General features: G+C 40.4%; 1 protein-coding gene across 1 annotated transcript; it reads right to left on the reverse strand.

Moving 5' to 3' along the window:
- Positions 1-1,684: 1,684 nt before the first annotated feature.
- Positions 1,685-12,618, reverse strand: vamp2 (vesicle-associated membrane protein 2). Its single transcript, XM_012871262.3, has 5 exons — positions 12,258-12,618; positions 7,060-7,165; positions 6,705-6,863; positions 6,451-6,502; positions 1,685-6,359 (listed from the first exon to the last, which is right to left on the reverse strand). Coding segments are annotated over exons 1-5 (336 nt in total). The 5' UTR covers positions 12,260-12,618; the 3' UTR covers positions 1,685-6,342.
- Positions 12,619-15,112: the final 2,494 nt, after the last annotated feature.

The raw sequence follows: 15,112 nt of genomic DNA on the forward strand, positions 1-15,112 counted from the left end.
AAACTACACCTCACGAAGCCGCTTCAGCAAGGCATGCCGGTGCGCTCATGGTCTCTCTGGTTATGAGTGGGATAGGAGACCCGACTTATTTGCCGCTTAGCACCAATCTTTGCATGGTCTGTTCGTGCAAATCTGCATCGAATAAATAAAGTCAAATTAGCAGAGACGGCGCTAAAGAATGAAAAAACAAAAAAAAAAAAAACAAAAAAAAAAAAAAACAGGAAGTTCTAGTACGTCAGCGGTTGCGGCACGGGAGTTTCAATATAAAAGCCGCTGCATGCAGTACCAGCTGTTCCGCTGCAGAGAACAACAGTACGTTAAAAAAAAAAACATATGTTGTTTATTATTTCTTATAAATCAGAAACAAGGAAAGTTTATCTACCGTCCATCTGAGCAGAGTCATCGTGTTACGTGACAGCATTACGCAAATCCCAAATGATCAGTATTGTTTAAACACTTCAATTGCTATGCTGTCACGCCAACAATAATTATTATAATTTATTTGGCAAGACTTTAACCGCTCTCGATGGCCAACACTGATGCAGGTTTTGGTCACCTATAAACTACAGCTCACAAAAAGTGATACGAATGTCTTGCAGAATAAAAAAAAGGGAGGTGAGGAAGATGTGGGCCTGTGGAAAAAAATAAATAAAACGAATGCAGACATAATCACAGCTGTATTTTTCCTCATATCGTGCAGCTCTGATACACATGGATCATATCAATGAGCTGTGTGTGTGTGTGTGTGTGTGTGCTATTTTGGATTGTCAGATTTAAAAAAAAAATCACTATTATCATGTGAATGGCTTTTAAAACTTTCTTTTTGGGCCATTTACATAATTTTGTTTATCAATTTGGGGTTTCCCTACCAATCTATAAGCACCTTTAACAAGGACATCCACTGTGAGAGAGAAACTGCATTGGGTTCTTTCAGCTTCCTGTCTATCTGTGTAATTTGACCTGTTCTAATTACAGCTCTTGGTGTGGGGAAGAGCTACAGAGACACTAGTCACTGAGTATTAGTGCAGTCAAAGAAACCTTATTGAAACGTTAGAAGACACGAGGCTCTCAGCACTGTTGCCGTTTTTGCTGACTGAGACATTTCTTTAGGAAGAAATTGTAAATATCTGTCACTTTCAAAAGAAAACATACAGAAGAGAGTCTTGATGGGCAATACTGGTGGTGTTATGTTGCTGTACAAACCTTGTTTTGCGCTTTCATTGCATTATGTTCCCTTTAGGGCTGAGAAATATGGACCAAAAATAATATCAATATTTTTTAGGCTGAAATGTGACAGACAGCTGAAAAATAACCTACTGGAACACGTAAAAGTATAATTATAATGCAACATAGACCATCTCAAAAATATTAAAAATATTGTCTCATCCTATATCTCTTTTTAAAAAAATATAAATATTTTTAAAATCTCAATATATTGCCCAGCCCTAGTTCCTTTTTAGATTCTTTGAAAAAACTGTTTTGAAGCTGCTCTTGTTTTTTTTTTTACTTGTTGCTTGTCTGTCTGGGCCTAAGTCTTGTGTGTGTCTGTTGTGTGATGGTAACATACTGTACACAAGGACTCTGGACGAATGCAGAAACGTGCAGTTTTATGGCTCCAGGTCTCCATGTATTTGTTTTGGCACACTTAACACATAATAGGGATCAATTAGAGAAAAGGTCAATCTCTGTATTGGTAGTAAATTTATGCTTATTCACACAGGTCCCAGAACGGGAGTCCAAATGACATTGCCTCCTTGCTGCACACCCACAAAGCACGTGAAACACACACAAAAGTACAATTTGTCATAGATACTGTTTTTTTCTTTTTTCTCCAATATACATATATTTCATGATGTTCATCAATATAATAAGACATTGATAGATTTACACTACAATTATTTCATGTACTTTTCCCACTCAGTCTCCTCTCCTTTGCGTTGAATCGACCTTGTTCAGACTCTAATCCCAAACCAAAGGACGGCACATTACATCTACCGATAAATAAAAGCAGAAAGAACAAAGAAAAGAAAATCCCACCGATCACATTGCCCGTGATCCTCCAGCCCCGTCCCTCCTGTGAGGCCGGACGGGCAGGGGCAACGTGCGCCTTCGTCCCTGTGATCCTGCTTCCCAAGGAGAAAACAGAAAGAACCCATCCCTTACAAATGAACCAATTTAAACAAATCTAACTCATCGACACAAACAGCAATCTGATGTAAACTGTAGAATCCTTCACACAAAAATACTTCTCTCATCAACTTCCCGCTTTTCTTTAGCATGACCCATCAGTGCTGACAAACAAACAATTCAGTGACATCTGGAGTTGTTACTTAGATGCAGAATAATAAAAAAAAAGTACATTTGGTTCCCAAATAAAACATTTAATATATCTATAGCCGCCTGGAAAACATTCAGTGACTCAAAAGGTTCCCTCCTGTTGCCGCGTTCAGCTCTTACTCCGATAAACGCGCGTGCATTTCTATACACTTGTGCGCGTCTTCTTTTAAAACCATCTCTCTTTCTGATGGCTTTCCAACAACACTCATCAGACGCTCCGCCAAAGACCTGAACGCAGCGTTGAGATCACTGAAGGCTTCCCGAGGCCGACGCGTGCTCGTGTTCTCCCACTCGGTCATCCCGCCGAAACGTAAAAGGAATCGCATCCGAAGAAAAAGAAAGAAAAGTACCACTGTGTTAAAAACATTTCCAGGCGAGGTTTCTCATACAGAGAGTAAAAGCAATAAATAAACAGAAAAAAAAAGAAAGAGATAGAGAGAGCACTCACTTCATTTTCACCATTGTGACCAAACTGGTTGAGCACTCACAGGACAACAGTTGGATTTATGGAGAACACATGAGTCCTACCCCAATCAGCAGTGTTATTTCACTTCAGAGCCCACTGTGTGGTTATGTCCTGTACAAATGGCTAAAAGGACAACATTTGTAACCCTCCAATCGCTTAATATTGCCAAAAGAATCCAATTTTACAGTTTGCTATTATTTTTTTTTGTCCTCCTGTGTATTTTGGTAAATTGCAAACAACTTAAACCTGAGGATATAGGACCCCCTACCCCCCAAAACACCCCCCCATATCACAATACTAAACAATGTAGGTTTTGCTTTGTTTTTTGGGGGAAAACATTTTTCACGGTTTTCTAATATCTATAGTTAGTTTAGACATTTTGAAACCTGGCAGCACTACGGAGACAGAAAAAAAAGAGAGAAAAAGACTTGTGCTATAATTAGTTGCAAGACTGTGTGTCCACTAACTTTGTACAGATTAAAAGAAGCTCCTCGAACCTGGATCCACATGGCAGGGGAGTTTCTATTCGACGTTTACCTTGCATATGTCAGGGTGGCACAGTCACAAGCCAAACTTGACCCTATAAATAGTGTATGACAGCTAATATGTCCCTAAGATAGAAGCAATTTAAATCTGACCAGGACAGCTCGGGTAACCTGCTTCCCTCCGCCTGCTTGTGGTGAGTATAGGCAGCGTTAGCTCGGAAATTTGGTCTTTGGTCGTTTTTACTTTTGCTCTTTTTTTGGAGGAGCAACAAGAAGCAGAATTTTTTATTTTTTATTTTTTTTTAAGGCTAGCAGACCTGCAGCCTCGTCGCTTGTGTACTTCAGAGGCGAAGGAAAACTGACATGCCCTCACCCTGAGAGTTAAGCGGCCTAAATCCGTCGGGATAAATGGGAAGGTGGGGGGGGGGGGGTTACTCCCAAGGCGGAGCTACTGTAATACACACATGCACACACACACATACACAGTAGGAGCTGGGAAAGGTGGGTGGGTTACTCCACGTAGCTGACGGGAGGGTAAAAGAAACAGGGTCACAAAGGCTTTTTATTTTTGCACAGCTGTTTTTGGAACTCCAGTCCACAACATAGGTTTTACTTTCCTTCCCAATGCATGCCAGCACACTTAAAAACCTTAATTGCCTAACTTTTAACAGATTTACCCAACAACAATTTTAGAGTTTGGATTTTACTGCAACCGCATTGAAATTTTAGGAAGCGACATTCTTCTGTGGTTGAGAGAAAATGTGCTGTGTGTGTTTTTTTTTTTTTTCTCTCAAATGCCTTTGTAGCTTCAGGAATTTCTGACACTTCCCCTCTATAGCACATGTGCAGCACACAGCATTGGAAATTTGTTAAAAAAAAAAAAAATCAAGTGCCTTGTATTAGCCCTGCTCCTTTACCCATCAAGTAGTCACAATCATGCACATCAGGACATGCCACGATAATAACATTAATAAAAAAGTGGATTGAAAATAGTTTAACACCAACCCAGTGAGTGCACAAATGAAAGAAATAACCGCAACAAGGAAAATAACTGTTTTCCTTTAATGCTTGGCAGTGTGTAACGCAGAGCTGAACTACAAAAAACACACCAGACAGAAGCAAAGAGGAGCTTCGCTCTTAACGGTTCGCATCCTCGTTGCTTCTTCTGTTTCACACAAAAATATACTATGATAAAAAATAGAGTCTATTATATTTAAAAAAAGAAAAAAAAAAAGGCCTTAACTAGAAGATCACTAAGACAGAACCACGGCGCTAGCAAAACACTCATCTTAGGAATGCTACGATTATTATTTTTTTTGTTTCATTTTGAGCTAATGCTTCGAGGTTTTCTGCCTAGGTGCCATTGTCTTCCTTTGTCTGGCGTTTACGCTATTTTTTATGATTTAAATGTGCTCTTAATGTAGAGAGGCTCTGCTGCATCGGTGTTCCCTTTGGCCGGGCTGTTGGACAGCGCTGCGGCTCCATCAAAAACAAGGACGTTTGTGCAAATTTTGAACGGATTCCCACAGTCGGCCTCTCCTCCCACGCAAATGCGAGGGGGAGCGCTGCACTGTAAGTTAACAAAACAACTGTGAACCAAGGCCTTTGAGTGTCCTGACAGGGAGCAGACCAGTGCAGCGTCTGTCTCATGGAATCACTTCCCTGCGACAGAATCACCCTATCCCTCCGAAAGCTAGAATACATTTCCAAGCCAAAATCACCTATCAGATATGAATGCATCTCCACCATTTATTGTGTGAAAGCGTAAAGTTAAGGTATCATCACTAATATCATAGGAAAGAAAATCAGTAGGACAATCCAGTCCATGCAACAACATGTACCCTTACACCAAGTCGCTATACTAACTGTCTCCTGTTGTTTGCATGACTGTTATAACTGAGACAAGTTTCATCACTTGCATTTTTTTAAGGTACTCACACTTCCATGTGCTACAGTAAGAGAATCCGCACTAGACTGCAATGAAGGAATGTTTTCGAAATAAGACACTACGTAATCGTTAAATAAAAAAAAAAAAAAAAAAAAAAAAAACTCCTACAGACATCGGTCCGACCGTACTATGGCAGTTTAAAGTTCTCCGAGGGAAGCATGCTGAGAAACAAGATGGCGCCGAAAGACACTTTGGACGGTCGTTGTTTAAGAATCGCTCTCTGATAAAGGGAGGTACGTTGGACAGCGTTGGAGGTAATGATCACTATGGATTAGCTACACAAGTCATGCACTGTTTTACCATTTTGACCAACATCATTGAGTGAACAACAACCGTAGCAAAAATCCACATGAGAAACAAAAACTAGACCTATTCTTTTTTCTTTTTTTTTTTTTTTTTGCTGGGGTAAACCTATAGAAGTCCAGAGCTGAAAAAGGAAAAGCCTTGGGAAGATCGTGAATAGCTCCGAGTTGGTCTGCCTTTCAAGAGAAATGCAGGTAGACGTTTCATGGAGGCGTACGACAAAAGCAAGGAAAATAAAGGGGTGGGTGGGGCTGATGAGAGCAGGCAAGATGCACACTTTCGTTAATAGGCAGTAGTCAACGCTAAAGCATACGTCAAATTAATACAAAAAATAAAAAGTACAAAATGCACACGCACACACACGCACGCACATCTACAAAACAGTATATCAGATATATATATCAGAATAAAACTCTACAAATAACTCTATATATCAGCTTTGTAACAAGTATCGCCAATTGTTGTATCGGTTTCTGTTGTTGCATCGTCACATGGGGCTTTGGTTCCCAGTGTGGCAAGGTTGGAAAAGCCAAGAGTACCCAGAGAAGACAGGGCCACACACTCACAGGACAAATATCGACAGGGATCCAGAGGCGAGGCTGTGGAAGTAAGGAGGGGCAGGGGTGGGGGGAGCCACGGGGCCCTGAAGGGTTTAGGGGTGTTATATCGAGGCTAGCTTGGGGGGGAAATATACGTACATACAATAAATCAATTCATTTGTGGTTAATTTTGTCATCAATTAGAGGGTTTTTTTCTTCTGTAGTAAGGAAGCTTGGGTCAGACTGGGGTAGGAGCGACTCTTCTTAGGTGCTGAAGTACACTGTAGGAAGGCAGAGTGGAACAAAGTGTTACAGGATGAGAAAAAGATGTCCTTTAGAAGTAGTGTACAAAGGGAAAAAAAGGATTCTTACCAATAATGACAATGAGGACAATCACACATATCACACCCAGGATAATCATCATCTGCAGTCCGCAAATTTTCAGGAAAAGAAACATTAGTTAGGAAAGCAAAAAAAAAAAAGTTGTGTTAAAAATAATGCTAATAAAACCATTGTTCATACATAGTGTAATTCCATTTGAAGCAAATAAAATCATATATCAGCCCCTTAAACAACCGCGGAAACCTTAATATTGCAACTGAGTATGCATGCCGGCGTGTCCTCACCTTGGCATTCTTCCACCAGTACTTATTCTTCAGTTTTGCAGCGCTAGTCTCAAACTGAGAAGCTCCAGCCTGCAGGGCATCGGCCCTGTCGTCCAGCTCTGACAGCTTCTGATCACGCTCCAGAACCTTGTCCACGTTTACACGCATGATATCCACCACCTGAGGAGAGAAACGCAGCAAAGCATCAGTCGGAGATCCAGACGGGACGACCAGATGTGAAGGGACGACACGAGTCTGGAGGAAGTCTGAAAGATCTGGATTATGATAAAGCGCTTTGACTTTTCTTTTTGTGTGTGCTTACTTTTTTTTTTTTTTTTTTAGAAATGGTTGAGGAGGAAAAATAAGCTTCACTTACCTCATCCACCTGCGCCTGTGTCTGCTGCAGACGGCGGTTGCTGGTGAGGTTGGGAGGGGCCTGATTCCCTCCCTCTGGCGCAGGGGCTCCAGCGGCTGGGGCAGACCTGATGGTTTAAAAAACACAAACGTAGACACATTGTCAGCAGATCACACAACATTCAAGTTCAAATTCAATTAATGGGCTTTTTATTGCAATGGAGGAGCATAGATGAACCAGGGACAGTGTTTCCTAGATACATATACATGATAAAAAAGAAGAAAAATAAAGAAATCGCTAGGAAATCGACAGGAGAAAGCACAGACAGATAAATACTCAAACAGACAAACCATGTAAAATGAGAGCAATTGTGTAAAATGCATAATGTTAACAGCAGTCGAGCAGTTTAACAGCTTGTAGCAGTTTAGAAGTTCTAGTTTTCATGTTGCTGTACCGTTTGATGTCAGTAGTTTCAAAACTTCACTCAGATGACGTGAGTAGTCTCTGGCACCATTCAGTGTCCTGCTTCTGTGTCACCATGGCACTCCAGCTGTTTATTACAACAGGAGTGCCATGCTGGTATAGATTTAAGTTACTGTAGTTCTGATTTTTGTTGATGGATAAACCGAGATGTCAAAATTCAAGCAGGGACCTATGGGAGGACAATAAAAAGAGTGTGCTTCACTGCTTATTATCGGCTGCTTTAAACGGTTCAGAGCGTAGAACTTTACTCTGGAAAAACAAAAACAGCTTTAATGTGGGAAAAAAACTAGAAGGAGGAGTAATCTCATTTTTTGAATCAAATTAGTTGGTGGTATTTTCAGAAGTTCCAGAAGATCCAGTGTGATGAAGAATGGAGTTATAGAGCCTGCAGCAATGCAAAACAAAATAATAGAGTAAACCAACCAACAGACTTTGTTTTGATCTCAGTAAAGATCCGACAGAGGTCAGGAACACGAGCTTTAATGGTTGAATTGGGAACATTTTGTAATTCCTTCGTTTTCTATTGGATTCAGAACTATTCCCATAATCTGGGAATTTGTAGGATGTTTTTCTTTCATGTTAAATTAATTACTTGGTTTTATCGTCCTTTGAACTTGAGTTAAACTCACTTGGGATTTGCCTGGAAAATCCTAATTAATGCACTGGTGTTCATTGGCTTTCATTGTTAGAACTTTACAAATCAGAATCACATGTACGTCCTTTTGATGCATATCAGAACCCAGATTAAAACACAGACTGTTACTGTTCAAACCGTTTAAAATTGTGCATTGTCACAACAGATCAATAATCTTGTGTAAACTATTGAAATAACACCTGAGTTTGAATTTGTGTTAATATAAGAGAATAATTGACTGCCACTGCATGTCATTAAATTGTATTTATTTATTTATTTGCTCTTTTACATATTTAAGCATATCTTTGTCCTCTGGTCAGTCAGTCAACACAGAGTATAAAATGTTACATCATGATAAGACAACATACCTATTGACAACACTTTAAATAACTTTCTGTAATATTTTTAATTTATATTTGTTGGCATAGCTATCAAATAAAGATTATGATTTAAGCAAGATGCCATTCTAAAACATAAAAAAAAAAAGAAATTGAACTTAGTTTACTACTTTGTGTATTTCGGTGACTTGGCAAGCTTACTGTTATTTGTCCGTTTTATTCACTAAGCCCAAATGTTAAGTATGGTTCAATAAAAACCTATGGTTGGGGAATTTAACTTAGGGTTAACTGAGCTGCATCTCCAAGAATGCACATGTGGAGACACAATGCTGTACAAAGGTCACCCCTCTAACACATCACTAATCCTCTAACAACAACAAATCCTTTGGAATAGTTGGCCTGTTGTTGCTCGAAGTCAGTCTCATCCCAAGCAGTCAGACACCCTACACATTATTCTAAGGTCTGTTTATTTTTTAGAGGATCAACTGTCCCCTCATATAAGACTAAAATTTACAGTTTGACAAATAAAGCTTAGACATCTGTGTAGTTACTGTGTGCTTTTTCTTTGCACCTGCTAGCAACGAGTACCCTAACAAAGGCGCAAATGTGTGCAGACGTTCGTGCTGTCATCGCCTCCTAACTAACACCGGGTCAACTTGCCAATGCAGCAGCAAGGTTTCTCATCAGCTTCTGCATCCTGTGAAAACTGCCAGCTGTGTTTCAATCCTGCCAGGTGGAGCCAGCCACTGTGCTTGCTTTGTGCAACATTAATGCAAACTTTCTGTTTTGTTTCAAGATGCTACACTCAGGTGAGTCTTTTTGCATTATTCTGATTAAGGTCATGTCAGAATATAGACAGACTATGTACAAAAAAAAAACCCTCTTTTGTGTCTGCCATGACACGACTCTGACAACAGAAAAAAACAACAACAACAGAATGCTAAAGGGAATGTGATCTGACAAATGCAGCTGAAATGACAAATGTGGAAGGTGGGGTTTTTACACGATTCTACAGCCCACTGCTAATGTGAGATTTGCTGTGAATGCTAAATATATTCAACCCTGTTTTGAGAAAGTGCTTATTAATATAGCTGTTCCCCACTGTGACTTCAAAAGGGGACTGCTGTAACACTGATGGATCCTCAAAGCAGTCATAGGTGGAAGACGGAAGGAGGGACGGACGTACAGACAAACTGTGGAATACCTCGGGGTTCTATTTAAGCATCCCATCTTTTTCATTCTGTTTGCTACCACTTTACTCATTAGTCACAAAATGTTATGTCATTGTTTTACATGTGATTTTCAAAGCTATCTTGGTGACATATTCTCTGAAAACCGATCAACACCTTAATCTCCTCATGCTTGGATTACTGTCTTTGTATATTGAGCTGGATCAGCCTTTACTGCTCATTTTCAGTGAAGTCGCTCACCTTCTTACTCCACTAAAGGTTGAGACACCATTATCCTGATTTTAGATGTTGTCCCATCTATTTCGGAATTGCTTTAAAAGATTATTATTGGAATTCAAGAGTCTTCATTGACTGGCACCAGAGCATCTTGAATATCTTTTATCATTCTAATGCTTACCAGAACTTTGAGATTTCCAAAACCATTTACTTTTACAGGTTTCTCTGAGCACACTAAAAACCAAAGGAAATACAACCAAAAGAGATAAAACCTTTTTAGCTGTAGCCCCAAAGCTCTGGAACAGGCTCCCATTTCAAGAAAACTATTCCAAGGACGACGAACTATCTATGTATTACTTTTTAAAACACATATGTTTGTAAATGTTTCTCCAAGGTTAAATGAGGTAGGCTGTTTTATAATTGAGTTTGATTATTTGAAATATAATATTTACTTATAATGTGTACTTATTATTATATTTATTTATATGTGTTTTGTTCTCTGTTCTTGTTTTAGCATTTTCTAGGTTAAATTTTTATCAACAGTTTAGTTGTTTAGGTAGAAGTGATTTATACATTTCTATTTAGGCCAATTTGCAATGCCTGTCTTCACATGGGCTTTTTGTTGGAAACAAACAACAAATATCAGGCAATTCAAATGTAAATCAAAGTAAAACCATAACACTAAGACCCAACAATGCTGACAAATTGTCACAATAACACAATACAATCAACTGAAACGAAATATGGTCGTGACCTTGCATAAACATTTAGCCGGTCCTTAAGAAACTATTTCAGTTCAGCTTAATATTTTTGTTTAACTGAGTAGTTTATGGTTCTCTGGCACATTAGTTTAATGCGATTGAAGTTGTTTTTAACTGTGCTTGATGAATGATTAATGAAATGAAACGTTGAGACTGGAAATGCATGCCGTTTGATTTTTCAGCCCCGGACAGTGACATTTCAGCACTGGACAGCGCCTCAGCATCCGACATCAGCAGCCGTCTGATCTAGGCCTCTCTGTCTCTTTAAGTTTGATGTTACACGACTTTGTTCATACATGAAGGTCCACCATCATGGCTTATAAAACTGCAATGACTCCACAAGTGACTGATCATTTCTTTTAAATATTATCACGTTCAGGACGTGGGAGCCGGATTGTTCTCTGTTGTGCACGTTTTCCAATTTGGCCTCAAATGTAAGCGACACAGTGCAGAGGAAAACTTGCAAAGAGTGATTCCAAGGGTGGAGGATATGTTGCTGGCACGAGGCAATTTAAACGTCATGTTTCAACGTCAGGCCGAGCTGTCATGGCTACCTTTTCTTTAGCTCCCCTTTCACATAAATGTCCATCCCAATTACCGAGCAGGTAACAGAACACGTCCGTGAATATATTTAGTTTGTATTATCTAACAAAGGTGACACGAGGAAGATGAATTGTGGACAGAAATGTAGCTGTCCGCCCTCGCATGACAATCGACGACATACAGTAGGAGGCTAAGGCTATCCCCACCCCCTCCGCTGTAGATTGCGAAAATACCACGGACGCTAGGCCTAAACCAAATTCAAGGCTATAAGTTCTGGCAACAACAAAAAAAATAAGCGCTCATCAGGCGTTTTCGTCAGCAAATGTCGACGCTTTGCTACATCGAGAGACTGACGCGGCTGAAACGGCGAGGGTTTGTTCAGCTCTGTGTCCTTGCTGCTGCTAGAATTAGCTTAATTCGTCACCTGCTGTTCTGTAAGACTAAAAAGAAGTCCAGAACGTGTTCATTAATAAAACAAAAAAAAAAAAAAAAAAAAAATGTCCCCGGTAGACAATGTGTGTGTTTTTATAAATATTCATGTACAATTGGAATGAGGTGATGGGGTGGGTGATTTCACAGACAGGTGTCCTTTTCATTTCAAACCAGTCCAAACTGGACAGATAGATGTGTGCGTGCGCGCGTACTGGCGCGAGCGAGAATCCACCGGACGACAAAAACGACAGATAAACAAGCAGCTTCGCTCGTGTCAAAAGCGAACATTAAACCCCTAATGATGGCACTAAAAAGATGAAGCTGGTGCTTCCGCCCGCCCCAAGGTTAGGCCGAGTCGTTAGCGTCTGCGCTCACGTTCGGCTCACGTTAGCAGGTTCTGGAAATTAAATCCCTCCGACAATGCTCGACTATTAACACCGTGACAAGCGGGGGGGGAAATGGTACGTGACCCAGCGGCGAAGTGGCAGGGGGCGACTCGAGGCGCCCGCAAATCATTAAAATAGCCCCTCGGTGTCGGTCGTGAGGACGGAATTGTGTCGAGTTCGGGATTCCGTTTTGAGAAAAAAAAAAAAAAGGAGCAGGACAATGATGCTGGACTTACATTTTCCTGGCGGTATTAGCTCGGCAGATGCGCTGAAATCCGGACTGGAGATGTTAGAGCGCACTAAGTGGCTGGCAGATGGATGTGGATTGCCTTGTGCGCTCCTCTCTACCCTCTGGCAGCCTTTGGTTGGTTATTGTGGCGCTTCCCTGCCTATATATCCCTACGAGGAGCACCGAAATGTGTCCCCCGCGCTACAAAAAACCCTGTTTATTTATTTCGCTCCCCCCTTGTCTGGTTTCCTTCCTGGTTTGTGGCGATGCGGCACCTGCAGGCTGTCAGTAGAGCCCGGGTCTGTGCGGTAATGAAGGTGTAATAAACAGCCGCCTGGATTAGGTGCACAAAGATGGCTCGGTGACGTCAGCAGCAGTGAGTTTCATGTTGAAATGGGTGGCTTGCACTTCACACAAGCCGCTTTACCACCCCGGAGAGCGCTGTTTTTGACCCTCTGATGCAGAATCTGGGTGTCTCCATGCGTGCCCTTCAAAGACCACACATGTCATGCTTGGATCAGGGCTCAAAGCTTCTTAAAAAGAGCTAATGTTGATTCCAAGACTGTGTGTCAACAAAATGGCGTTCTCGGAGAGGGGGTGTGGCGAGGCTCGCAGTGGGGGCCTGTCATCATTCATAGTAAACATGAATGTTGGACATGCTGGTGCGTAAAACTACATGAGCGATAATTACCTGACAGGGTCCTTATAGATGGATCACTGTTATATTTAGTCTGACGGACTACATTTAATCCGACACACTTTGGACATGTTTAATAAATGTAATGACCGGATGTTCCAAGTTTGGACCCGTCCTCCAGCTTCAGACTTGACAATTACTTTGCTAGAACTGCCGCAAAACCTGGATTAGATAAAGGAAGTTATAAAAAAAAAAAATGCATATTGCTTTTAATAGCAATGCTCTGTAATGGTTTCTCATTTCAGAGTTGGATGGCAAAGAAGATTTCAGAGATCAGTGTCAGTATATATATATATATATATATATATATATATATATATATATATATATATATATATATATATATATATATATATATATATATATATATAAACATGCATTTTTAAACACTCTCGCTCTCTTAGGAGATTCTTAATTTTTTGGCTTCTGGGAAGATTAGAAGATACTTCCACCCACAATCTCCTGGATGAATTAGGGATAAAATCAGCATTAAAAACGTGCATTCTGGAGCCAACAACAAGGGTTCATGGAAATTGCTTCGTATTTTGACACGGCCCCAGCTTCTTGATTCTGATTAAAAAATTAAATAGCTGCCGGGGCTCGAGTAAGAGCTTGCTTCATTCTTCCACACTCCAGCGGGGACATGCGTTTCGGATCATTGACATGTTTCAAGCATCTAGCTGCTGACATGATGTACAGTTGAAGAGTCAGGAGATGATCCTATATATTTTCATTATTTAAGCTACTTTGTGCAACGCACTAGTACTACCGGCAGCAAAAGTGGCCATCAACCTAAAGCCACCACCACCACCACCATCCTCAGCAGTTTGCACAGAGTTCTTATAGGTTTGAAAACCTCTTCTTTACCAAAAAAGCCCAATCTTTGTCCTTTTATTGTCTTTAGACAACATTTGTTCATTTGGTCAGCTGCTAATTTATATCAGCCTTGTAGGTGCTGGCTTTGGAGCTAGGGTCTTCTTCTTGGTCACAGTCCATGTTCATGGTAAACAAGCTTGACTACAGACAGGGATTTTGCCGTTCCAGCAGCTTCCAGTTCATGCTCCAAGCAGTGTGTTCAAAAATCCGGCCAGGTTAAAATGAAAAACCTCTGAAATGGGTTGAAGATTCCGGCTTCTCTCTGGCTAATGAGCCCCAATGTCACGATTTAACACAGACCGGTGGTGTTCTTTTGTGCTTAAGTGTAAACTGTCCAGATTTATTGAACAGTTCAAGAAGTTACAAGCTTTTCAGGAAATTATCCAGTCATGCCATATTTGTGGTTTTTCATTACGTCATAGATGCTTATTTGGCAAATGATGCTACATCTTTACACTCATTTAACCTTACAATTAATTGAATGAATCAAGACAGCATCTGAAGGCCTTTCGAGTGCTTTGATGTGTATATAACAATGTGTCAGTGAGCCGCTCATCTGATTAAAAAGTGACATTAGCCGTCTGAGGTCTTGTGTCACCAGGCGCTGAGCATCTTTAATGTCGCATTATTTCCCGAGAGGGACAGCATCACTGAAAACTACTTTTTGAGGGATTTGTCACGACACCGTTCAGCGAGTTTCGGTGATTCTTTTAATTCCACCAGATGGTGGCACCAGAGGACAGCTTTGCGTCACTGAGTGTGGCTCCAAGAAAAAGGGCACGTTGCCCTAGGAACTGTCATGTGATGGTCATTTGCCACAACACTCCAACTTTTGGTACCCACCCCCCCCCCCATAAACTAACCCAGATGATTGATACAAAAAATGATAGTTACTGTAGGAATGCATGCCGTAAAACCCGAGAGGAGGATAGAATGGTACATTTTTGTAAATTAAATGAAAATTGATGCTACTGCAGCCTAATAATACAATAGAACATTTGTTTTTGTATCTCTACAGTGTTCCTGTCTGATGATCTGAAAGAAAAAAAAAGCAAGTAAAACTCACTCGACACTATAAACACAAGTGAACTAACTTTATTATGAACATTCGTAGAAAAAAAAAAAAAAAGACAAAAAATACTTGACGGGCAACCCCAGCATCACCATTGCTTTGTTTTCAGTCCAGTTGTATGGCAGGTTATCCAACATTGATTTTTTTATTTATTTATTTTTCATTTTACCATCAATCTCAGATCAAAACGTCTTGAGATTAAACCTCTGGTCATGTG

The sequence above is a fragment of the Fundulus heteroclitus genome, chromosome 11 (assembly GCF_011125445.2).
Source record: "Fundulus heteroclitus isolate FHET01 chromosome 11, MU-UCD_Fhet_4.1, whole genome shotgun sequence".
Lineage (NCBI taxonomy): Eukaryota > Metazoa > Chordata > Actinopteri > Cyprinodontiformes > Fundulidae > Fundulus > Fundulus heteroclitus.

Bases quoted from the DNA above. Each gene is read 5' to 3' on its own strand.
- vamp2 (XM_012871262.3), bottom strand. The intron at 6,864-7,059 runs GTAAGTGAAGCT...TTCTCTCCTCAG, and splicing joins CACAGGCGCAGGTGGATGAG to GTGGTGGATATCATGCGTGT. The intron at 6,503-6,704 runs GTGAGGACACGC...TGCGGACTGCAG, and splicing joins ACTGGTGGAAGAATGCCAAG to ATGATGATTATCCTGGGTGT.